Below are 26,644 nucleotides of genomic sequence, written 5' to 3' on the forward strand. Positions count from 1 at the left end.
ACATTTATGTAATAATTAAAAGATAACAAAGTGTGTTCACAATCTTTCTTCATCTTTTCATCATAACTATCCTAGGATTTAGTGAGGCAGGAATTTATTATTACCTGTAGTTTTCAATAAGGCAGTTTAGGCATAGAGAGGATAATAAGTGGCTTGCTCAAAGAGATAAGCTAGTAAGTAGGGCAACCAACCATCCCGTTTACCTGAGACTGGGGGGCTTTCTAGGAGGTAGGACTAAAACTGGGAGAATCTCTAGAAAACTGGTGTGAGTTGGTCACTCTACCAGTAAGTTATAGAGGCAAGATAACAACTCAGGTCTTTTAACTCTTAATTTCCACCAGATGACCTCATCAAGCAAGTTTGACCTTCTCTGCTTTGGGAATTCTGCTTAAAACCCCTCTTCATTTAGCCTTCCTTGACTAATACCTGAGACTTCAGCTGTGCTAGCCTCTCCTTTGGTGTTGCGGCCACACCTGGTTCTAATTTTTCTCCTTTATATGGGTTCCAATAATTTTTCATTATGTTTGTCTTTCCTCTCTCCCTCAGGAGAGAGTGGGTAATAGAGGCAGAAACAGTGCTTCTCTCTCCTCCCACATAAGTGGAGACTCCATAAATACTGTTGAAAATAAGTAGACATTGAAAACACCTATCTTTGGGGTCAGATGAGTGCCCAGGAGTCATCATTTTTAGAATTCAGTTATTATTTTAAAGATACGCAAGAGTCACATAGTGCCAGGAACACAACTTGTTTATTTATTGCATTTCTATGGAGATCATAACAAGAAAAACACAGCTTAGTACAAATCGATGACCCGTCGCAGAGAGCCTACTCTGGCATCCATGGCCCCCCAGTCGTGGTAGCGCCTGTAGTCCCCTGGCCTCAACAGGTACTGCCGCCCCCGGTAGTTGGGCAACTCGTAGAGGACCCAGCAGCCCTCCAGCACGTGGAGGGAGTACAGCTCATTGAGCCGGAAGCGATCGTGGATGCAGGAGCAGTCCTCAGTGAGCTCGGACACAAGGCCTCGGTAATCGTCTCTCTCATACAGTCTTATCCTGTGAGAGCCGGTCTGTTGTGATAATAAACAAATGAAGAAATAAATAAATTGTGTGCAACCTCAATGTCAGTAAAAGCGACTCAATTAGCCTGCATCTTTATAAAGCATGGTTTTCAACGATCCTGATATATATGTTTCCTCCCTACTCCTTCTCCTTATATTGTTGGTCTCATAAATTAAGAAGAGTCTTAAAATAAAACTTACCTAACTACTGAACTATTTTGTGGAAGAAACAAACTTGGAAATAAACAGAATGAAAGGGATTCCTCTGTAACAACCATATTTGGTGAGTCTGCAAAGAGGATTTTAACTGCCTCTTCTGTTATGACTGCACTGAACTGACTCCTATCGAACTTGTTTCCAAGTGGCTTCTGCATTCGTAATGGGCAGCAATTCCTGTTTACTCTGAATCCATGTGTCTGACACTATGCCAAGTCACTTGTACCATTTGAGTTTCTTGCCTTAAAGAAATTCCTATTTTATTTGTATCTCTCTTTGCATTTGCAAATTTCTCTAGCCTAATTTTGGTTTCAATTCTTAAATTTGCTTCCCACATTAATTTGGTGTCACCAGAAAGCAGAAACACAGACTCCATGTGATTAAAAAACACAGACTCCATGTGATTAAAAAACATTTTGGTGAGGATCATGTCTCATAAAATCCTAATCCTTGTTATAAACTAGTTGATAATGACTCCTAGAAAACAAGAAGCCACTTACAAGCTGAAACAAGTTGTTAGTTTCTAGATCAGTATGAGGACATACTGATAAACAATATAGAGAATGTATTAAAAATAATCACCAATATGGTTAAAATATATTATACCTATACTGTTCTCCCACAGTGTTAGTGATTTTTTTTATTATTAAAAAAGAATTATCTAGATAGATTTTTTCCCTTACTGAAGAGGGTGATTTTTGTTTAGAAATTAGGGATTAGCCCGATGCTATGAAATTTAATTTTAGAGGCTAAGTTGTTGTGATTTCTTGTGCCCCCAAAACAATTTGTCATCCTTAAGTAAGAAAAAAATAGAGATTACAGTTATTCATGATCTTGCTCACTTTTTTTTTAAAAAACGCTTAAGAGTCGGGCATTGCTCTCCTTACTGTGAACATTAGTCCTGAGTTGGAACAAACTGACTTTAATAAACAGGAATTTATGGCCCCTGATCAATGACGCTTTCTCATCAGTTGGTTGGAGCAAGACTCACGTAAGGAATTGCGCGGCAGGAGCGGATGGAGTCGCTGAAGCCCATCCACTGTTGATAGTCGGGGTAGTCGCCGCGCCGCAGGAAGTACTGGTGGCCCTGGTAGTTGGGGCGCTCGTACAGCATCCAGCAGCCGCTGTCCACCCGGATGGAGTTGCAGCGGCTGAAGTAGGCCTGCAGGTTGGGGCAGTCGCTGCTGCACTCATAGCAGCGGCCCTGGAAGCCCCGGTCCTCGTAGAAGGTGATCTGTAGTGGAAAAGAAGGTGACAGTAGGCAATCAACTGGGAAGTACATCCCCCAGACACAGTAGACATTCAACAGACATGGTATGGCACCTGCGTTGGCTCACCTTTCCCATGGTTGTTGACAGTGAATGATCAGTGTCCAGTGTGATGGGGATAAGAGTGGCAGCTGGTATATATAGCAGGACGGCTGCTGTGTTGGCAAGAACAACACAAAAGGAGCCTGGGGGTAGTGCGTGAGGGGATTTCTATGTTCTCTCTTTTTTTTCATTTGGGATCATGGGTCAGGGGGCTCTCATTCTCTCTGGCATTTTCGACTTGTCCTCACTAGCTCCAGTGAAAGGAATTGAAGTCAGCAGAGCCATTATGACCTTGGAGACAAAGGGCGCACTTCTCATCCTATGCAGCTCTCTAGAAATACATTACATGCCCAGCATTTTGTAATGTTTGCCTATGGAAACTGCTGAGATGAGGTTGGTGGTTCCATCTGGGGTGACTCGTGACAATCCTATGAGTTCCAGAAGGACTTGAAGAGCTAAAGGCAACAAAAAATTCTATAATTGAAAAACAATTACATTTCCTAAATTACCTCATCAGTATGATATGATTTTGATAACGATATTTAGCATATGTTTATGTGAGGAAAAAAGATTAGAACAGTTATATATACACTGAAGTGTCAGTCATGGTTATGAATGAATGGCAAAATTATAGGTCTTAGTTTTATGTTTTTATTTCTCCTTTTTATTGTTTTTGATTGCCTTAATTTTTTAATATAAATATATATTACTTCCGTGAGTTGAAAAAGTAAAATCAATTTGTAAATATATAACTTTGAGTTGATGGTGAAAAGCAGAAACTTTGGAAAACAGGCATAATTTAATTTGTGATTAAACACTTCTCCTTGAGCTAAAATAGAGATCAACCAAAATTAGCAGCATGATTTGCCTGAGTTTTCCCTCCTTAAAGTGTCACTGCTTCATAGAACCTTGATGACTGCCTGAAGAGCTTTCTCCATTGCTGCCAACCTATTAATTTAGAAGCACACCTCAGATATGCAGGCGTAGAGGATGACTCTAACCCCCAGGTCATCTTTTGTCATCCCACGTGTATGTAGAAAGATGAAATCAAACACCTTTGTTCTTCACGTGACACATAAAGAGGCTCTAAAAGGATATCCAACTGCAGCTAGCAGTATGTCCACAACGTCATTTGTGAAAGTCCTCAGGCAGCATGAAAAGCAAATGTGCAGATGTAAAAAGGAGAGACCAATAGCCACAAAGAAAAACTGTACCCTCGCAACTAGCAGTGCTATACAAAAGAAAACTGGGCGAAGTCTTATGAAATTAGACACCTGGCAGTGTACCCAGGGACCACAGGCTACTGATATACTTTTCTGTCTCCTGCCTAATGCTGCAGGTCTACTGGTAAATCTCAGTACAGCCGTAATTGAACTAGTATGAGAAAGGCTGCATTGGTATCTCCAGCCACAACCCCACATCGGAATACACCACCATTTCAGCAGAAGCCAACAAACCATACCACTGTTTTTGCACATGTTAAAAAAAAAACTTCTGTAAAAAAAAAAAAATGGCACATCAAAACCTTAAGAAAAGTATAATCTGTACTCACATTCTATTGGTCAAATTTTTACTCACATATTTACAAGCTAAGCCATATGCCTAATTAGCATTTTGGAAAGGTACAGAATGACTAGAACATTTTATTTTCCTCCTAGACATAATATTCTGTTAAATGAAAGCTTACACCCATTTTTCTTTTAATGCTTTATTTAAATGATTTTAAATGTTTCCATATGAGAACATAATAAAGGCAATCAATGACATTAATTTTATTTTGGATTGAAACTGGTAAACTGTCTCCTATTCCACCACTGCAATATTCAGTGCTAAACATTTGGAAAATGTGCTACAAAGTCAGCCAGCAATGACATAGAAACACTATATAGTCTTGGAATTCTCCGACTAACAGTCCTCCACTCACAATGACTTCGCATAAGATACACACATTTTTAAACCCGAATGTAATAATACAATATGTTTCTAAGAGAAGAAAGATCAATATCCAATAATAATGCTTCAATGCAGTTTGCATCAAAAGCTAACTGTAAAGAAAATGTGCTGACAAGAGTTGCAGTTTTCAGATGATGTTTCTTTTGCTCTCCCAGAGACTTTATTATGAAGCCCCATGGTGCAGTTCCAAGTTTCTAAGTGATCTGAAGAATAAAAAGATGGATTTTGGTATGAAGCACATCAACCTAACATGGACACAGACATTAACTTTCAATCTGTAGAGAGTTAAGGTCAAATATCAGATATTGAGTTACTGACAAAGATGGCTTAAAATGAATATAGGTACAAAAGAATTTCCATAAAACTATTCTGAGACATTTGGAAATTGAGTTATATTTTTCCTATTTATAAATACAATATATGATTCCACACTAGATCCTATACAGAAGGAAAAAATTTTGGGGGGGTCAATTGACAAAATTTGTATACAGATAGTAGATTAGATAAAAGTATCAATGTTAGATGTTCTAAAGTTGATAACTATACTGTGGTTATTTAAGAGAATGACTATTCTTAGAAAATGCACGCTGAAGTATACGGGAGTAAAATGATATGGCGATATAACTTCTGATGGCTTGGGAAAAAAATTATATATCTATATCTATATACAGAGAGAGAATGAGAGAGAAATAGGGACAGAAGGAGAGAGAGGCAGAGAGAAAAATGATGTAGTTAATAGAGCAAAATGTTAACCACTGGTAAATCTGAGTAAAAGGTATATGAGGGTTCTTTGTACTATTCTTGCAACTTTTCTCTAAGTTTGAAATTATTTCAAAAAAAAAAGAAAGAAAATAATAAAAGTAATTCCTCCTTTGATAATCATACCCAAACTAAATAATTTCTTTGCCCCTTAGTTGTGTGTTATCCTTGCGGCATATTACTTTGAATTTCTTGTGTATTGCTTTGAATTTAAACTTAAATTACTCTCTCTTCATTTCTGGTAGAGAGGTGTCGAAGTCTCCAACTAGGGTAGTGAAGTCATCTGTTTCTCCTTGCAGTTCTATGAGTTTTTACTTCAAGTAGTTTGATGATCTATTGTTCGATGCATATATGTTAAGGATGTTATGTCTTCTTGGAGAATTAACCTTTGTCATCATGTAATTTCCTTGTTTATCTCTGATAACTTTCTTTGTCCTGAAGTCGGCTATCTATGAATTTTTTTTTTAAGTGCCTACAGCACCTGGTATTCCAAGGTGGTCTCCGATCCAGGTACTAACCAGGCCTGCCCCTGCTTAACTTCCGAAATCAGACAAGATTGGGCACGTTCAGGATGGCATGGCCATAGACTTATCTGTGAAATTAATATAGTTACTTTTCTTTTCTTTTGATTAGTGTCAACATGGCATATTTTTCTCCATCCATTTACTTTTAATCTATATGTCATTATATTTCAAGTGGGTTTCTTGGCAGACAACACGTAATTGGGTTCTGTTTGTGATCTACTCTGACAATCTCTGTCCTTTTTTTTCCTTCTTCATAATTTCATTATGAAATTTTCCATGCAGAAAAGTTGAAAGAATTGTGCAATGAAGACACATATGCTCCTTATCTGCCAATTCTGTAGTTAACAGTTTGTTGTATTTGCTTTAACATACGTTGGTGCGTCTCTCCATCCCTCTAGCCATCACCAATCCATCTTATTCTTAAGGACAGCTGTGTCCTCCCCTCACTTACATTTTTAAGAAGTGTTGATTTTTCAGTCTGTTCAGCTTTTTACTTGTTGGGATAGAGTAACGATATACAAGCTCCTTATGTGTGGAAACAGAAACTAGACCCCTCAAACTGCCCTCTCTCCACGTCTTGTTCCCTTCCATGATATTATAAGTTTCTCAGGAGTGACAATAATGGGGACACTTATATTATTGCTTGCTATAGTCCTGGCACTTTTCTAAGCCCTTCCACATATATTAACTCACTTAGTCCTTGTAATAACCCTATGAGGTAAGTACTGTTATAATCCTCTTTTTATAGATAAAGTACAGAGAGATTGACTTAATAATTTACCCAAGTTATTATTAAATGGGGAACCAGTTTTCAAATCCAGCCATCTGAATCCAGAGTTCACACTCTTAATCACTATAGTAGGCTGTTTTTTTAGGTCTTTGGTACGGTCCTGTTCATTCCATATTAATTTGCTTGTCATCTTTCCAATATCAATACTTTCTTAGGATATGGTAGTGCTCATATCCATTTGGACTAATAAATGAGCTACTAATACCAATACAGTATAAAAGAAATATTTAAAACTGTTTGCTAGGATACCTGGATTTTTAAAAAGTAATTTCTTCTTTTCCTTACTTTAAGAAGAAATCCAGTGGCTGGAAATAAACAGAAAATTCTGGATAAGGAATTGTTTCATCCTGAGATTAAATAATTGTGTATCAGCTAAAAGTCATGACATAATATCTATAAGCCAGAAAGGAAAAGACTAAGAAGCTCAAGTATATAGAATGAAAAACTTCAAACAATAAACTTTAAAGCATATTTTTCATACCTTTAATAAAATATTTACTTCTTAATAAAAATATTTATTTCTTTAATTATTTGGTTATTTCTAACAAATCAGTAAGACATACATGTACGCATATTTCTGTATACATGTATAGCAACATTTGAATATTACAAGAAATATTAACAGCAGTTATTTCTGAGGAATAGAAAAGGTGTATGGGGAAAAAGGGGCTTCTTTTACTTTTCACTTATAATTTTTGTGTTGTTTGAAATTTTTGCTGTAAGCATGTACACAGTTATCTGAATACATAGAATAACAGATGATTAACTTGTGAATAGCATTTCTCAAATGCTAAAAGATAATAATGGTTAATATTTATTTAGGGTTTACTCTGTGCAAGTACTAGTCTAACCTCTTAACATGCATAATTTCAGTTAATCAATCCAACAACCTAGAGGGAGGTACCATTATTCTTTGCATTTTGCAGAAGAGGAAACTAAGGAACAGAGAGGTTAAGTAAGTTGCCCGAAGTCACACAGAAGTGGGCTTTAGATTCAAACACAGAGCATCTACCCCTAAAGGCTAGACTCTTAACTACCGTATAAGTAAAATACTCCCAAAACATATGGTTATCAGTTTGGTCCAATTTGTGTTCTTAGACCTACTTTGTTCTTTGACTGTGTGTCCAAAGATAAATTTTTCGATGGTTTCTGTTCCATGGCATTTGCTTCCCTTGTAGAGCTGCTGGTGGCATTTTTATTTGTTGCTCCCCTTCTTAACTTGACACCTAGAGACACATGTAGTAACCATATCTGTACAAAAAAACACTTTTTAAAAAATGAATCCACCCACCATTTTAGATCCTTCCCTTCCAATGTGCTTTGCTCCCATCACCAAAGGGTCTGAGAAATAAGACTTCCCTGATTTTGATAATGGAGAGAAATCAAGTCATACATGCCCCTGGTTCTTTTTAATTCAACCGGACAGAGAGATTTGATTACCATAACAACTTTGATCTTTGTGAATTCCCCTCCTAGGTTTACTTAAATTTCTCTAAGCCGATGGAAATAAAAGGCTTACTCTGTTTGTGGGCATATTCTGCTGCTTTGGGTGCTGTTAACATGGCAAAAGGGTGCAAGGAGAGGTGGAAAGGTGGAGCTCGGGGACCCTGAAAGGAAAACAATCTCACTGTTAAAAGCTGCACACACTTCGTGCTGTTAATACCTGCCAGTTGCTGCCCTGGGCCTACTTACCCAACCCATGGTCCTAGACATCACCAGCAGCCCACTGCTGTGGCTCACATTTCATTTGTCATGCACATTCACACACTGCCTTCTACTCTCCTGCTTGGTTCTCCTTGCCTAGAATGCTTTTTTTCATGCTCATCAAATAGTTCCTTTTACCTAAAACAGCTATTTCCTTCCTTTTCCCTAGAGCTCTTACTTTTCCTTTGAGATGGAGCTCAAATGTCACCTTTTGTGAGAAACTTGCCCCAGTGTCTCCCTACCTCAAATCTCGCATGCTGGTCCCGCTCCCTCCACCCCACTCCAAGGCAGAATTATTGCTCACTCATCTGTGAACTCAAAGCATGTTTGTTACATAGAACAAACCCAATGCGTTATAGTTAGTTATAACCCTCTGTCTACTGCACTACACTGTAAACTTCTTTGAGGCTTGGACTGCCCCTTCATTCATTCATTCATTAGTCCTTCATTCAAGTTTTCAGTGAGCATCCACTATGGACCAGGCTCTGTTTTAGGAGCTGTGTTTAGTAAAATAGATAAGGTTCCTGCCTTTTTAGGGCCGAGTGAGGAGAGACAAACAATAAACTATTAGACAACAGAGTAACTATACATTGTGATAAGTTTAATAAATAAACTAAACAAGGGATTTACTGGGCAGCCACCATTTCAGACAGAATGGACAGAGAAATCCTGGAAGCAATATTTCAGCTGAGTCTTACAGGATGAGCAGCAGCCAGCCATGGGAGGGCCTGGAGAGAAGTATCCCAGGCAAAGGGAATGAGAAGCCCTTCTTGGAATAATCTTGTGCCTTCCAGACACAGAAAGGAAGCCGGTGGTTAGAACATAGTGATAAAGGGGAAAATTATAGATGAGATGGAAGAGGGACGAAGGACCCCGATCGTGGTATGGAGCTATACATTAAAATCGATTCCAGGTGCAATGGAAGCCAGAAAAGTATTTTTAAGCAGTCATGTTACAAGGTCTGATTTAGGTTTTTAAAAAGATCACTCTGGCTGCTATGTGGAGAATGGATTGGAGTATGGAAGGAGGGAGGCTAGTTAGCTAATTTAACCTTTTATCTCCAGTGCCTTAGAGAGTGCCTAGCCCATAGTAGGCACTTAAATATTATTGACTAGTTGAATAACTATGATTCTAGTCAAGGCAATGGTAGTTAACAGCATGACTTTGGTGTCTAACTGGCTGTATTTGAATATAGGCTGTACCATTAATAAGATGAGTGACCTTGGGCATATCATTTAACTTCTCTGCCTGTTTCTTCATGTGACAATAATAATACTGGTACCTACCTTATAGAGTTGTGGCAGGGATTAAAGAGTTAGCATATGTAAAGTACTTAGACTAGTGTTCAGCACATAGTACAATATAATAGCTTTAGAATTAATGATAGTAATAGTTATTATTGATATCTATCATCATTGTCTTTCTCCCTGACTCATTTCTCTCTGTTGTACAGAATTATTTGTGGCAGTAACTTGGCCACCATTTTCTGTACAGGATCCTGCCTCGTCTGCCAGAGAAAGGTTGAGTGAATGGTTGACAAATAACTAATTAGAGCCATGAGGTCTGAAATAATTAACATTCCACTGCAAGATCAACAATTTTTTGCTTTCTCACTGACAGAGATTCAGGTTTTATACTTACAGAACTTTTATTTCTAAGGAGTAAAGGTTGATTACTCTTTATGTGTCATTTCAACAAATATTCCATTCCGCCAATAGGATACCCTTAAATGATGCATAACCGAAGCAAACACCAAAAGACAAGGATGACAAACAAATACTTATTTTTAGATTACCAGCTCAGTAGATATTTTTTACTCTATTTTTACTATCCCAAACTTAATGATCGAGTTCCCACAAAATTGGTATCCCTTCAAAGTAGGTCAAAATTTGTATTTCCACAAGAATCTGATCTCTAAGATAATTGTGTGGTTTGTAGTTATTTAGGAGGGTCTTTTTCTTGAAGAAAGGGCCTATATTTATATATTATTTTGTAATTTTCAACAGAAATGACTGAGTAGAGACCTGGAAGAAGCCTGTGTTCCTGACAACTTTGTGACACTGCGGTACCAGCCCTGGTCTGTCTACCTCCAGAATCCTTTCATATGAGAAGTAAACTTCTGTTTTTCACTATTACTATGGGTTTTCGATTTTACCACACAGAAAACATATATTAAACTATAAATGAGCTTTCAGTGTGCTCTTTATTGACAGAACAGTTTAGAGCCACCTCAGCAGGACCACTACCAAATTTGACTTCGATCTTTTATTCAAGTGGAAAAAATATTTTTTGAGAGTTTACTTCATATCCAGCATTGTAAAGACTTAAACATAAGCATAAACTATGGCCTCTAACCTCAGGAGGCATATAATCTATTCAGAATGATAACCCTAAAGCACAGAAAGTAATTGAAAGGAGGCTTTATATAAATATGGGGTAATTACAGCTATGACAATAGCTTTTCAGGATGATGTATACAGGTACAAGAAAAAGAGAAAAATATAAAATGTTAAAAAAGTATATATAATATGAAAAAATAAACTAACATTTAAAAAAAGAAAAAGAAACGGAGAACTGGCTCATACATTTTTTTTTCTTCAGTAGTTAGTCATTTATATAACTTGATAAGTCTAGTCCTATGGTGTTCTTGATGCAAGACTGATGCTTTCCATGTGCCAGTTTCCCTATTTACAGGGGGGAATTGAACCCAGTGATTTTAAAGGCCATTTCCAGCTGAAATATTCTGTGAGTCCTGATAATCTGGTGGCTCATTCAAGCAGTTAATGTAGCTTTCAGTGTGGTTTGTATGAAAAGTTATTTAAAAGATGAAATTTAAATCCTAAATTTAGACTTAATCACATCCGCCTTTTTTACTTTAATGCCATTTACTAATATCTTCATTGTGTCAATGTAAAAGTATTGTTATGATTGTTATTTTTCTATTCAAGTATTTATGGAGCGTCAACTTACGTCCAAAACACATTCAACAAAAACTCCTTCCAACTGAAAGGAGGAGAGGGAGGAGAAGAAGATGAGGATGTGTAAAGTCCTGTCTTTCCTTATTCCCTCTTTCTCCATCAAATGGAGTTGAAAAATATTTGTATTGCTTGCTTTATTTGTTGAAGGAAGATTTATGCTCTTTTTTGTTCAGTTTAAAATTGAGTAGGACAGTTTACATTTATCTGAAGCTAACTCTAAATAACCCTCACTTGTGAGAGGCCCCGAATTGATTTCTTCTATGGGTCCAAAGTCTTCAGCAGAAAAATGGCTCCCCATTAGCAAAGACAGCTCCTTATCAAGAGTAAAACCTGAAGCAAATAGAATTGAACAATACTGCATCCATGTTGGCTTTCTGTCACCAGGTGGCAGCAAACAGTCCTGAAGAAAGCCATCGAGCCTGTGCACAGTACCCATATTGTATCATGTGGCCGATTCTGGTGGCCGGATATTCTATGTAATCTGATTAGTATTCGACAGGGACTCAAGCTCTTGCTTGAGAAGGATTTTAGCTGTTGCTTGGGAGACATTTTATCTGAAAAAAATTAAAAGTCATTCAGATATATGCAGCAATTTGAGAAGAACTTTTGGCAATAACTATTTTTTTGAGCAACCCATCTCTAGTTAAAAAGTTTGAAATTGTTAAGCTCCAAGGACTGTTTTAAAATAGCTCTTACAATTTAAGATCTTTGAAATGTCACATTTCCATTGAGAGGCTCTGCTACTTCCTTATTTAAGATGTAGAGGAGGTCCCTGAGTGGAACAGATGTGTAGCCACAAAAGAAAGGCCTGAGCAGGGAGGAACTTGGGAGGCTTACAGGGGTAGATGATCCTCAGATTCTTATATCTGTAGCTCAAATTATATCATACCCTTTGTGATATTTCATTGTCTAAAATAGGCAAAGTTTATATTATGTTAATAATACACATAGATGCTTGATGAGCTATTGAAGTTATGAATATTTAGAACAGTGGTTCTCTACCAGCAGTGATTTTGCCTCTTAGGGTACATTTAACAAAGTAGAAACACTTTTGGTTGTCATGACGGTGGGGGAATCTACTAGCATCTAGTGGGTAAAGGATTACCCAGGGATGCTGCTAAACATCCCACAAGGCACAGAACAGCCCCTGACTCCACCCCCTACACACAACAAAAAATTATCTGGTCTAAAATGTAGAGAAACCCTGACTTAGTGGGACATAAAGGAAATCAGATACCCAACCCCTGAATAATAACTATAATAATAACTTAACTATACCTAGTATTTTAAGGTTACCAGGTGCCAAGCATTAAGGGCTTTACTGGTACTAACACTTCATTGCCCACAACAACCTATCTTCTTGACCTTCTTTTAACAAATGAAATTGAGACTGACATATCTGAGAAGACTTGCCCAGGATTATTCTGCTTGTAGCCGGTGGAGCTGGGGTTCAAACTTCAGCAGCCTGGCTTTAGAATCTTTGTGCTTAACTATGTTACAAACTGCCTCCCACATACAAATCAATAAGTGAGTTGATACTCATCTCCTGTATCAATAAACAAACACAGACCTTTGAAGGAAACTCCCTTGTATATTATCTACTTCCCTTTAGTGCTGGTCATTGTGCAGTGTATGTGCACATTTGGGCTTTGTATTATTGGTCACTGATTGTGAAGACAGAGATTGTGTATAACTGAACAGAGAAGGTACTGAATAAAGGCTCTTTAATGGATAGATAGAGATTGGCTGGCCCACCTCTAAACATCATGGCTTCCCCCTCTGGCTCTTTTAAATGAATCTGGCTCATCTGAGCTATCCAGAGACACCCATGTTTGCAATCGTTTTGGATTGATAACAGCCAAGACTGGATGGGTTCTCAGTGCCATCTCCTTCAGGATATGATTGTCCCTATTTGCCCTCTGGCCATGTGAGAGGAGACCAACAGATCAGATATGCCTGATGTCTTATCTAGACCTCCCCAAGGCACCAGAAGATGAGGCTAAGAAAACACAGTCACCAGAAGCAGAGGGGCTTGGAGATGAGCTATTTATGTTTATGCATTGGGGAGGGGAGGGTGAGGAGGATGAGAAGAGGGATAGCCTGAAAGGGAGAAAGCTGCAGGAAAAACAAGCAGGAATGTAGCAGTATGGTTTGCTTGGATTTCTAAGAAACTCAGAGAGCTGGGCTTTCTTTAGAAGCCAAGAACAGTTTGGTCTCTGAACAGTATCAGGCCTGGGGTGGCCAAGGTAGAATGTCAGCCCTAATATGAGATATAAGAACCATGAGAAAGCAATCTTGTCTGACATGCTCACCATTATATTCCCTACACCTACAACTATTTTGAATGAATGAATGAATGAATGAATGAAGTTGAAATTAGAGTAATCAGGAGGACTTGAGTCTTAGGACTATAGCCAAGTTACATGTGAATTCAGGTGAAAGGACAGTTTGTTTCAAAGTTACAACACTTAATAAACACTTGACTCTTAAGCTGAACTTGGAGGGCTCTTGACTTTACACAATCTCACTGTTTGCAGAATGGTCTACAGGTAAAAGAACAAGGGAGGCAGGTGTTCCGATAGCCTTAGCCCTGTACCTGCCCTGGCCTCCCTTCCAAATCCAGTGAGGGCATCGAAAGCAACAGAAGGCCTGGGTCAGCAGAAGGCCTGGGTGTGAAGGGCGCATCCTGCCTTCTTCCTTCCCTGACTCCCTCCTGTTCCACATCCATTTTCCCTTTCCTGTTCCCTCTCCTAGAGGTATCTAAAGGTAAGCAAATCAGTAGTTCACCTCCAAATAGAAGCCCATACTTAAATGTTTACTAAATATTCATACATTCATAAATAGGGAAAACTGAAGTGGCCATAAAGATCATTCGGAATACTCCATTTTTTAAAAAAGGTTAGTATATGGAAGCCTAAAGAGGGAAGGAACCTAGGGCTCCACAGTGTTAGAGTCGGAACGCAGACCCAGGTGTCTGAACTCCCCATCATTACTGCTTCTACTGCAGCAATTTCAAAGGAGTCACGGGAAGCAGAAATGTGGCAACAGTAAAGTACATCATTTACCATGAGAATGAAACTTGCAGATCTTGTCCCTGTCCTAGATGTTATGGTACATTGGACAAGAGGTACACTTGGACTTCCCAGGTCTTCATTACAAAAAGTGTAAGTGAGAAATTCTGTTAATCAGAAACAGAGGCAGAGTCTAGACCCCAAGCCTGGTGCTCTATTTGCAGCCTCTACTCAGCCTCACAAAAAATACTTTTGTTATTATAAATAAGTCCTCTACCTGAGGAAAGCATTGTATATGCATTTATTACCCAAGTAAGAGAAGACTACATCTGGTTTTGTACTTTTTGATTTAAAATTGTTATTTCGTGCCTGAAAAGACAACATTACAAATGTATCAAATAAAGAAATTCTCTCTAGAAGTTCCTAATATATATATTGATAGTCTCAGGTCACCCCTACCTTGGTAGTACAAGAATTGGCAGAAGAATCAGCCCCATAAATTTTAAAGACTTCCTCAATTGGGATGCTGTTCTGTTAAACAACGACAACAACAAAAATGTGTTATCATATCATGGTTTTTCTTTTATTACAAAATAAAACTGTTACAGCTCCAGTATGACTTGCACTGTACCTGGGTGGCATGACTACTAAATAAATAACTTCTGAATAAATGGATAAATCAGAATATCCAGATTTCAATTATTAAAATGTTTCATTCTGGTTTTTATGCCCCTTAAATAAATATTTCCATATTACAATATAGAAGCCAAAATCTTTTTATTCTAACTTAAAAAATGAAACATTTAATATTAATAATCCTAAAGATTTATAAAGAGTGGTTGAAAAAGAAAAGTAATATGCATTAATATTACATTGTGCATAGTAAATATAAAATCTCTATGTATGCAAATACAATTTTTTTCCTTACCATTAAGATTCCAGCATAAGATGATAAAATCATTGCTTCTCTTTCTCTATGGTTTGGATATGTGAGTCTGCCACGAAATGGCCTTTTCCTAAGGGGGAATATGAATAAATAAGAATGGAGGTTTTATTCCTGTTTGTGATACTTGCTGAGGTTGTGATAATAATCCATAAATAATCTCCAATGGCTGTGCGCTATGCACTTGTTTACGAAATCGATATGATTAATTTGCCACCAGCAAAGTACACACTTTGAATTTTGAATCTTCCAGCAACGATGATGAATTTGCCCTCATCTATCCAGGTTTTTGCAGATATCAAACAATGTCAGACTAGTCGCTATGGTGACAGTTACGGTTTTGCCAACCAGGATCCTTTTCCTTCTTATGGCAATTTGCTTGGAGGAACTGTCTTCCTCCACCGTAAGCCTATGTGCTTCTAGGGAAGTTGACAACACCCCTGGATTCCAAAGATGGGAAACACGCTGTGGATTAAGCTAGTCAGTGTATTCCATCCCCAACCCTTACTCCTAGAAAAGTCAGGGCAAACAGAGCCATTGAGACACAATTCTGTGATTAAAAAAAAATCCATTCTCCTCTGGACTGAATGTCGCAATAAAGTGGGCTGAAACTAAAGATAGTGTCCATCCAGACAAAATAGTCAAGAGACAGATCCTGATGACACAGATTGAGATTTGAATTAAGCCCTGTCTAAGGCAGACCTACTCATGGACTTCTCAGACACAGAGGCAATAAATCTCTCTTCTCCTTCTTTTTTTTTGGTGCTTGTCTTTTCAAACCAGATTTTCTGCTTATTGCTACTAAACTCTAACTGATACAACCATCCAGGACCAGGTGTGTGTTCTAAGGCCATGGAACAAAAAAAACAACTGGCTTCTGGAATAAACTATTTAATTCTGGCCTCACTGGTTTCATGTTCTTATAAATTGAGTGAGTCTGCCTGGCCCACATGGAGAAAATGCCAATAATCCTGGAAAGGAAATTATTCTTTCCTTTCAAATAACTCAACTCAGATACATATCTCGTTAAATGTTTAAGAAGTTGTGTTTGAAAGTCTTTATGAAAAGATTGCAGTCTTTACCCACAGGATTGACCATCTTAAAAATCATAGCATGTATGTAATAAAGCACAGTCACATTTCTAAGGCAGAGCATTTTATGCAAGAAAGGATTTCTTCTGATAGAAACCAATTAGTAGAGACGCAACATATGTAGATACATACGTGACTCCCACAAGTTGATAACTGATAGTTGGAGAGGGATAGCTCCCTGTTGTGTTTTCAAATCAGAGTGCCTTCCGGTGGAAAACCCCAGGTAGAACTTCTTCTGTCATTACTCATATTCACAGATTAAAACAAACAAAACTATTTCAACTTACACTTTCTCCCACTCCAGCCAAGTTAAGTCTTCTGGGTGATCCAGCCATTGCAAAGCAACACTGATGGCCAAGTCATAGTGTGCCTGGAAGCAGGAAGCACAGAGAGCAAAGGAACCAGCTTAGACATGGGCTAAAGTGCTCCCTGGGCCCAATGACAATGGCACTGCTAAGCCTATTCTACTATTTCGTCATGTCCACAATGTTGAGGATCATCAGCTCTGTCCAGTAATCTGATGCTCAGACAGAGATCATTAGGGGTCTTTGGGCGTTGGGAGGTAAATGTGTGGACCAAAAAAGAAAGGATAGATTCTTGGAAAGAATACAAACTGGGAATCAGAGAATCTGGGCTCAAATCTAGGTATTGCAAACAATTCACCATATGTCTTCCTGCAGAAGAGGGGTCCTGCCCAGCCCCTCCCTCCTCTACCAACAGTTGATGTTCTCTGGGCCTTGGTTTTCTTAAATTTTAAAATAGAAAAAGGCAAAGATGGAGGAAGAGGGACCCAGAGGAACGATTTTTAATTCTGTGAGTAGAATGACAGAAACGTACCTCCAGGGACACGGGGGAAGTGGTGTGTCCACCTGGGGAATCCCAGGAGGCTTCAGAGAAGAGGCCTCAGTGGAGCTGGGGCTTGAAGGGTGAGGAGAATTGCTGTAGGTAGAGGGGGACCTTCCAGGTGGAAGGGCCAAAAGCAGGGACTGAAGTAAACCTGATCAAGTGATCTGCTAAGAGTCTCATGTACAGTTAAGAAGCTGAAGACCAATTTGAATGTCCATACCTATCCTAGAAAAGGGAAGGTCAGTTTGGTTTTTGTATTTTTAGATGAGTTCTAAGGTTCTAAATAATTCCAACATTCTCTAAACAATGTACTTATTTCTATTTCTTCCAGGGACTGAATCAAATTGAAAAATGAATCAAAAAAGAAAGAGAAAAAGAAAAAGGAAAAAAAGAAAAAAAAAAAGGACTATGATCAATTGTTGAAACTTAATCCAAAGATTGATTGATGCATAGGCCAGCAGAGCTGGCATCGTCTGTTTGCTCATTAAAAATGCAAATTCCAAGCCCTACCCCAGACCTTCTGAATCACAACGGCCTTGTAATAAGACCTCATTAAAGTCTGAGAAGCACTTATCTAATCAGCTTAATTTCTTCATTTAATACAAGCATGGAGAAGCACTTTAGAACACCAAGGCTTATCTGCTTATTCAGCTCCAGGGAAATCAGACAGGGAGAGGGGGAGGGAGAGGGAGAGATCTTTTTTTCCTTATTAGTGCAAGAATAGTAAACAGGTATCATAAAAAAGCTGAAGGTTTACTAATTTCTTTTGAGTTAGATCTTTACACACTTTCTTCCTTAATTTATGCAAAGTTAACTTTTATTATATAACATGAACCTCAGTTTCAGTATGAGCAATACTGAATCTTAAAATACAAAGAATTTTAGGATTATTCAGTTCTTTGGCTTTGTCCATTAATGAAAATTATTAAAAAAGGAAAAAAAGTATTATATTTGAGAACTACATGATAGCTAATTCTGACCAGAATTTTTTTAACATCTTCTATGTAATATTTACCCTTGCACTCATTTTGCTTTCTGTTTAATGAGTTGGAAAGACCATATGGAAAATGCTCGGATGAGAAGATGACAGAGATGACATTCTGGGGGATCAAGATTAGCCTCGTTTATTATATACATTAGATCCTTGTTCTGTCCCCTTCGTACACATATAACTCAAATGTGACTCACGCCCGCATGCCTTTCTTTACCATATCATCTAGAAAGGTGAGTTGCCTTCTTCCTTTCGGGTCAAATTCATTTTCCCGAAGTCTGATGCCAATATAATCTCCCCTTGAAAGCAAGAGAGCAGGATTGAACCATTGGGAACGATATCGGAGTCTGCAGAAGAGGGGTCCTGCCCAGCCCCTCCCTCCTCTACCAAATACAAGAGCAGTCACGGGTGGTTCTGGCAGCTGAGATCATATTTCATTTTGATTTAAATGGGAATTCTACAGTGCTGCAGGCTTCAAATATCTAACCATGATTAACTTAAATCACATGTATCTAAAAATTAAACTCACATGGTCAGTGCAGAATGTATAGGAAAACAGGGAGTATGATAAATCCCCACATGCAGAAAAGGTTTTATAAAACTGACAGGACTGAGACCCACTGTTTAAAATAAAGATCTCCTTGTTGCCCGTGTTAAATTAAGGCAAAATGTCCAAAGTTGATAAATTCTGGATAGATGCTATTCCATACAGACATATTCTTTTGCCTGAAGGCTTTTACCCATTAGAATGCAAATATCCTTAGGAGGAGTTATGCCTAAAAATATGTTAGTAATTCCACTTTAGTGTATCTCCGTCAGATCCTTTCAGAACAATGATTTTTAATAAGGCGAGGGTAAAATAAAGGCCCTGGGAGGAGAATAGAAAGGTCGCTATTCTGGGAAAGTCAAGAAGAGGGACTGGATGGATGCAGGATACGCACACTTTGGGCAAGTGTGGGGGATAATTTTGTTTCTGGCTCCTAAAAGCTCTTCTGAGTCATTAAGCTTTAATGGACAAAATTCTCAAGTTTTTTTCTTTGTAATTCCAAGGTCTTTTATTTAAAGTAACCTAAATGTATTCTTTGGCTATATAATTATATCAGTTTTGAAACTGCAGCTCTATGTGGAGGAATTGACATACTTGATTATGGTTTGTTCTTTATTATGTCGGCCTCCAAACACGTACATGTAAACATGTATGACTTCATACACAGTTTATTCCAGCATCTCTTAAGGACTTGTTAAAGGGTAATTAACCTAGTAGGCTGAGAAAGGACATTTGATGGGGACTATGCTAAGGTCTTTGATGACAAAGGTATTATTGTTGTGACTGTAATACATATGAAATAGAATATAACCTTTTTTTCTTTCTTTTTATACGGTCTCTAATTTTCACCAACCTCTTAACAAAGTATCAAGTAGAAGAAAATCTAGCACAAGAGAATAAAATTTTTCCAAGGGAAAACTTAATATTTACTTTATTTTTTTAAAAAAAATTCAGATGGCAAGAAAAAGAAGATGAATTATTGAGACGATAAGACTGACAATAAAAGAGGCAGAGGCTGCAATTTAAATCCTGGATCCTTAGGTATATTTTTCAGAAATCTCTCCTATATCCTCTATTAGCAGGGCCCTTTCAAAGGCACATCCTGCCCAGCACAGTCTGACAGGCAATGGGCCCAGATCTTAGGCTCTAGAATGGGCATGCTTCAGACGTGCATGCTGCTGGTAGAAACACCCTCCCAAGAGATTCAGCATTTGGCTTTGCACCACATGTGAGACTTCTGTGGCTGGAGACAGAGGTCAGATCATCTTGTTTTGTTTTGTTTTTTTATAACAAAAAAGGAGGAATAGAATCGTCCTTAGATTTTCAACTTCCTGTCAATATCCAAACCATCTATCACACATGAAATCCACAAAATACTGAGTGAAAGAAATGAAAGTTATTCTCATTCGTACTTACAGGAGCTTTTTCATTTCCTTCTTTAGGAGCCTTCTTTCCATGATTAAAGGTTTATCCAGCTGAGCAGGTATCTGCAGCTTACGCTGTACCTGATATCCTATGTGAAGACCCAGCCTCTCTGAGCCTGTAAGCTACAGCAGCAAATCAGAGAGAATTTGAGTAAGGGATGCTATCACTCCAAATACCAGTCATGGAGTCCTAGGCCCTGGAAGGGATCTGAGCATGTACAGGGCTCAGGTCTCTTATCCAGCAGATTCCAGGTCAGAAAGCTGCTTGGAGGCCAGCATACTGTACCTTGAGTTTATCTGATACTTCTTATTTCTTCCAAGGTTTTTCACCATTTATTTATTCTTGCGATAAACTAGCAAGTAAAACAGACATGGCTTATATAATAGTGGATAGGAATATTTGGGCAGAACCACCCAAACATGGATGGCCTGGGATCTGAATATGTTTAAGTCTGTGTACATTCAACATAGTGACTCCCAGTGAATCTACCCTGGTGCAATGGCTTTGTAATGAAGTTTTCTATAGAAACTATGTACAAATTTCTATGGCCAGGAAATCTTTGAAAGAACATGTGATGATGGCAAATGTGAGGCCATGACTTCAATTCTCACCCCGGCATTGATCCAGAAATTGGAATTCAGGCGACAGCATCAAAATAGTTCTGAAGTCACAAAAAAGTGACTTTTCTTTGAAGTACCAAAAAAAAAAAAAAAAATCACAATTGAATGGGGTGCCCAGGGAGAGGCATAAATGAGATATGAACTATATCTACAATGTTTTATTTCTTAAAAAAGATTTAAAGCAAAGTGTGATGGTTAATTTTATGTATCGACTTGGCTAGGCCACTGTCTCCAGATGTTTGGTCAAACATTATTCTGTATGTTTTTGTGAAAGTGTTTTATGGATATTAACATTTAAATCAGTGACTTGAGTAAAGCAGATTACTCTCCATTATGTGGGTACACCTCATCCGATCAGTTGAAGACCTTAAAAGAACAAAGACTGAACTCTCTCAAGCAAGAAGGAATTCCACCAGCAAACTGACTTGGGATTGCAACTCTTCCCTGACTCACCAGCCTGCCAGCCTACTTCATCAGATTTTGGACTACCCAAGCTCCCACAATCATGTGAGCCAGTTCCTTCAACTAAATCTCTCTATATGTGTATATACACATCCTATTGGTTCTGTTTCTCTGGAGAACCCTGACTCATACACAAATATAAGAAAAATGTTAATATTTTTTGACTCTGGGATTATAGAGTCATAGATGTTTATTATATTACATTCTGTACGTTTGAAATTATACATATGTTTTTAAATCACTTCTTTAAAAGTGATTGGAGAAAACTTGAGAAACTTTTTTTTTTTTGAAAATGATAGCATATAAACATTAAGCTTCATTTGATTCAGCTCTCTAACAACAAACAGACAAGAGACAGGATGCCAATGATTTAAACGAATTCCTCACCAGACCGACTTAATTATTTTGGATGATTCTTGCTGTGGCTATATCTGCTTTGGATGGGATGTGGAAAAGGTGAAAAGAGAGAAGAAAGTGGGAGCATTCCACTGGAAATGGATTAACTGTAAATACAGTAATGTGCTCTCTACAGGAGAGCAAATTGCAGTGGAAACTACATGCCAGAGAGGTAGCCTCCTGACGCCAGGGACGGGTACTCCTATGAGAATGTAATGCCTGATGATCTGAGCGCTGGGAAGTGGCTGCAAATACAGATGAAGCTTTGCTTGCTAGCCCGCTGCTCACCTTCTGCTGTGCGGCCCGTTTTCCAACAGGAACAGACCAGTTGGGAACCACTGGCTTAGAGAAGGAACAGCACTAGACCCAAGGAGGCCAGATCCCAGGATATGGTGTTCACTACACCACTAACTGGTGCTGCCAGCCAACCTCTTGGCCATTCTGCATGCCAGTCTCAGATATCATCTAAAAAATGATGAGCCTGATTAACGTGATCGAGAGCGCATTTCACCCTAACATTCTACAACTCCACAAAGGCTAGCATGTAGATCATTCTTCTAATTCAATAAGTTGGAAAAACATTTGTTGGTAGAACATTTGTCCTACCTCAATTGTGTGTATTTGGGGTGGGGGTGGGGGTTGCTTGTTTAGCTTTGATACCTTTTTAAAAAGCAAAAAACTTAGCATTTGTTTTAAGCCATTCTTGTTTTGTAGTTCTGAGGCAGCCCTTTGAATTTCGGATTTAGAAATTATAAGATTTGCATCTCTTGGTTGCTGCGACAGCCTCCTCTTAGACCCACCTTCCCTCCCCACTGCCATTCAATGTGACATAATATGCAAAGGTTTAAATCTTTAAAACATGAGCACCTCCCATCCCAAAACCACTAGACTGGAGGTTCAGAGACCCTGGGAAGCTACCAACTAACTGTGTCACCTTGGACAAGTGAATTTGCCTCTCTGTGTTTTCGTACTCCTTTGTAAAACAAACACTAAATGGTTGGAGAGGTCCTTTCTTCTGTAGAGTTCAGTGACTGACATGCATTGAGTAGCTATGCCTGGTTGAAAGAGGGCCATTTGCAGAGACTCTATTCAGTTTAGGTTTAAGGTCAGCCAGTCACCCTTCTTTTCTGTCCATAGAGCTTTAATGAAAACAAGACTCAGGCTGGAAATACCCACAAAAGAGCTACTGGAAAGATGTCAGGTATCTCAGGCATTAGCTGTTTCATAGAAGCCAACTCTCCCACCCCAAAAGGGACAGCCCCCATATTCTATAGGAATACCATGCCATAAATAATATCTGCACCCTTCCTGCAGGTCCCCCCTCCGCACCCCTACATTGACGATACGGGTCTCTCATACTATGTTCTATTAGGTGCCCAGCTCTTAACAAATTCCCCTTTTAGAATCTCTCACCAACCGGAGACCGATTCCAGTGCTTTTGTTCTCTCCACGCTTCTGGATGCGTGCTTGAGCATCCGCTTAGGCTGGTGCTCACAGACACCAGGAAAACAGATGCTTTTTTGTGGTTGCTAGGGAACAGTGACTGAATGAAAAGGATTTATGTTTTTTAAATACACCCCCATAACCAGAGATAAAGAAAGTCAAATATTTGGGACAGAATTGTGATCCTTACTTGGAGTTCACTTATTTATTTATTTATTTATTTATTTATTTATTTATTTTTTATTTATTTATTTTTCATCTGAGTAGGCTTTGTTTCCCATCTAAATGATTAATCAGAAAGCTGAGAGGCTGTGAGAAGTCCACCTCCCACAGGGTTTTTTGTTTTTTTTTTTATAGTGCTTGGTTGCAGACCCAGGAGTCAACTGGCTGAGCAAGGATTTCTGAGGAAGCCGGTGAACCTCTGGCTCCTTACACACTTAGGGGGCCCCCAAGCACATAGAGCGATTCTATTTGATGGCTATAGACATGGGGCAGTGGAAATGCTGAAGAGCCATCACCTTGGTGCAAGCCTTCACCAGCCCTCTCACAACTTGCCTCCTCATTGTAAACACGTGCTCTCTTGCTTAAAGCTTGCTGTTGTTTTCCGGTTGCTCTTAGAACGAGATCTAGACTCCTAACCATGGCCTGTGAGTGAGTCTCCCCCATGCTCCTGGACAGAGGTATGTTATTCCCGTGCATCTAGGCCTGGGTGTCTGTTATCAATACCACTTAATCTTCATTTCCACTCCTCCCCACCAACCAAGTCTCTTGGTTACCTGGTATCTCAGGGGTTCTATGAGGGACAGTAAAGCTCTAATTTGGATTTTTATAGATGAGTTGTTCATTCCACATTGAATTTATATTGTACCCAGAAGTTTCCAAGTTTTGTGAGCCTGAAGTTGATACAATTTGAATTTCATACAATTTAAGAAAAAGAATGCAAAATTGTGAATACAAAATTTAATGTTTTTTTAGAACCATTAATCACCACAAGTTATAAATTTTAGAGAGCTAAGAAATATCACAAATATTAAAAATATAGGGAAAAAATCGCAATATTATTTTTATTATTAACTGACATACCCTATATTCTTTTTTTCTTACATATTCTTTGATTACTTCTTAATGAGACAAAGCTTTACAATATTTTCTATTAGAGAGATTGGAAAGACAATTTGGTCTTTTCTCTAGTGAGGCCGTTTATAATTTATTTTTAATTATAAATAAAATATTAGAATAAACTAAAGGTTGTTTTTTACTTTACTGGCACCATGTTGGTGATGCCTTGTCTATCATGTTTTCCACAGTTTCCTGCTCAAGAGATGCTCCTTGCCCAAGGGCAATCCCTGAAGAACTTTAGCCTTGACCTTGCTAGATTTATTTGCCCCTGCCTCCCTATCACTCCTGCTTCCCCATCCCTACCCCTCCACTCCAGCTGCTTACCTAAACGTTTTTACTTCCAGGCTGCTTACCTAAACATTTCTTACAGTCATTTTTTCCCAATGAGCATGCAGAATTCTAACTTTGTCAAGCCTTTCCTATTTGTCTCTAAATTCTTTAAATAAAATTAATGTTGCATCTTTAAAATATATTTGCAGACCTGTTCCTTGATTAAGTTTGTAATGATTTAATTCTCATTGTGTTGTCCAGAATACACAAGTTGTCACTCTAAAAGTATGGGCTCTAGTCTCAAACTACCTGGATTTGCAGCCCACCTTTGCTACTTGCCATCTTTGGCAGGTATATTTACCCAGGTGGCCACAACAATTTTCCTGTCCCTTACACTTTTCTTATAAAGGGATACTGACACTACTCTCATTAAGGTAGGGAGGTTGGGTGTTTTTCCCCTTAAATCTGGACAGTCTTGTAATTATTGTAGAAGTGAAACCGTGTGATTCCCAAGACTAGATCTTAAAAGGTATACATGGACTATTGCTCAGCAGTAAAGGGAACGATACTTGCATAGCTGGATGGATCTAAAGGGCATTAGGCATAGTGGGGGGGGTGGCGGGAAAAACAATCTCAAAAGGTTACAAATTGTATGATTCCATTTATATAGCATTCTTGAAATGATAAAATGATGGAGGAGAACAGGTGAGTTGTTGCCATGGGGACGGGCATAGGGTGGGGAGGGTGACTTCAACTATAAAGAGACAGCACACGGGTGTCCCTTCATGAAACAGTTTTTGTATGATGATTGTGATGGTGATTATATGCACAGAATATGCATACACACAAAGGAGTGCCTGTAAAATCTGATAAGACGTGCAAATGTCAATTTCTGGTATGAAATTGGAGATGGTTATAGAAGTTCTCACCATTGGGAGAAACTGAGTGACAGATTCATGGGACTCTAGTACTATATTAGCAATTTCCTGTTAGTCTATAATTTTAAAAACTTTTTAAAGGTGATACAGCTTTTACCTGCCCTCTTGGGATGCTTGCTTTTGGAGCCCAGCTGTGATGCAATGGAGAAGTTCAGGCCCCATGAAAAGGTCAAGTGTGGTGTTCAGGGTGACAGTGCCACCTGGGGTCCCAGACAACAGAGACACATGAGTGAGGAAATATTCACAAAGACTCTAGCCACAGCCATCATCTGACTACAACTGAATGGGAGACCCCAAGTAAGAATCACTGTCAGAACTGCCTAGCTAAGCCCAGTAAATGTCTTGAACTATGAGAGGAAAAAATAAATAATTGTTGTTTGAAGCCATTAAATGTTAAAATAATGCATTATGCAACAACAGATAACCAGAACACCATCATTGTGGTCTGAGTACCTGTGCTCCACTTTATTTATTTATGGGGAAAAAAAAAAAGCACCAGCACCACAAGGTTATTGCAAGCATGAAACAAGCAATCAAGTAAAGAATCTAGGGAAGTGCTTGTATGAGGTTAATAAATGTTAGCTATGTTATTATTATTGTGTATCTAAACTATAACCAAAGGAAAAAACAAAATATGGAATAGCCCATTTAGCTCTGGGTCAATTCCAAAATGACACTAAATGACTCTCTCCTTCTTAGCTTCAGAGACAGTGTGAGCACTAGAACTTGGCAATAGTGTGGCTTCTATCTTGAGCACTTCCTTAGATGACCTGTGTCCTCTGGTTTGTCTGTGGAATAAATGTACATTCTAAATATAATTGATGGTTTTATTAAGTTGTCCCCTCCCCCACAACCCTACGGGGAGTAACTTCTTTTATATGGATAAAAGCCTGAATGAAAAGTATTTGTGAGTGCTAATCTGCTCCTTGCAGTCAAAGAACATCCTTTAATGGAAAATATCTGTTGCTTGAACAACACTTGAGTTATTTTTAAAGTCTGTTGCGTAATATACAGCATTATAAAAGGCCTTACTTCTCTTTATTTTTTGTTTGAGCACAGAGTGTGCTAAATCAAATCATTGTTCGAGTCTCTTGTTCACTACACTATTTTATTTTTGAGGGAGGGTTAAATAGGCATTTTTTTTTTAAAAAAATAAATTTGGGGGTAACATTGGCAATAAAATTATATAGGTTTCAGGAGTGCGATTCAACAATATGTCATCTGTATATTGCATTGTATTGACCACCCAA

The 26,644-nt window shown here is 38.4% G+C and overlaps 2 protein-coding genes and 1 pseudogene across 2 annotated transcripts; all 3 read right to left on the reverse strand.

The window, feature by feature from the left end:
• Positions 1-794: 794 nt before the first annotated feature.
• Positions 795-2,961, reverse strand: LOC120587422 (gamma-crystallin A). Its single transcript, XM_039844152.1, has 3 exons — positions 2,612-2,961; positions 2,266-2,508; positions 795-1,067 (listed from the first exon to the last, which is right to left on the reverse strand). The coding sequence occupies exons 1-3, from the start codon at positions 2,618-2,620 to the stop codon at positions 795-797; spliced, it is 525 nt and encodes a 174-aa protein (XP_039700086.1). The 5' UTR covers positions 2,621-2,961.
• A 2,804-nt stretch (positions 2,962-5,765) lies between these two features.
• LOC120587857 (uncharacterized) lies at positions 5,766-5,884 on the reverse strand (annotated as a pseudogene).
• Positions 5,885-7,681: 1,797 nt separating this feature from the next.
• Positions 7,682-20,178, reverse strand: CUNH2orf80 (chromosome unknown C2orf80 homolog). Its single transcript, XM_039844917.1, has 7 exons — positions 20,138-20,178; positions 18,392-18,473; positions 16,625-16,707; positions 15,232-15,319; positions 14,763-14,834; positions 8,130-8,217; positions 7,682-7,836 (listed from the first exon to the last, which is right to left on the reverse strand). The coding sequence occupies exons 1-7, from the start codon at positions 20,176-20,178 to the stop codon at positions 7,682-7,684; spliced, it is 609 nt and encodes a 202-aa protein (XP_039700851.1).
• Between the last annotated feature and the right edge of the window lie 6,466 nt (positions 20,179-26,644).

Source organism: Pteropus medius, unplaced genomic scaffold (genome assembly GCF_902729225.1).
Source record: "Pteropus medius unplaced genomic scaffold, Ma_sr-lr_union100, whole genome shotgun sequence".
In the NCBI taxonomy this organism is placed as follows: Eukaryota; Metazoa; Chordata; class Mammalia; order Chiroptera; family Pteropodidae; genus Pteropus; species Pteropus medius.

Coding starts and splice junctions, on each gene's coding strand:
- LOC120587422 (XM_039844152.1), bottom strand. Junction 1,068..2,265: donor CCTGCCGCGCAATTCCTTAC/GTGAGTCTTGCT, acceptor TTATCACAACAG/ACCGGCTCTCACAGGATAAG.
- CUNH2orf80 (XM_039844917.1), bottom strand. CDS start 20,178: ATGGAAAGAAGGCTCCTAAAGAAGGAAATGAAAAAGCTCCT. Junction 16,708..18,391: donor TCACCTTTCTAGATGATATG/GTAAAGAAAGGC, acceptor TCCTGCTTCCAG/GCACACTATGACTTGGCCAT. Junction 14,835..15,231: donor CTTATGCTGGAATCTTAATG/GTAAGGAAAAAA, acceptor GTTGTTTAACAG/AACAGCATCCCAATTGAGGA.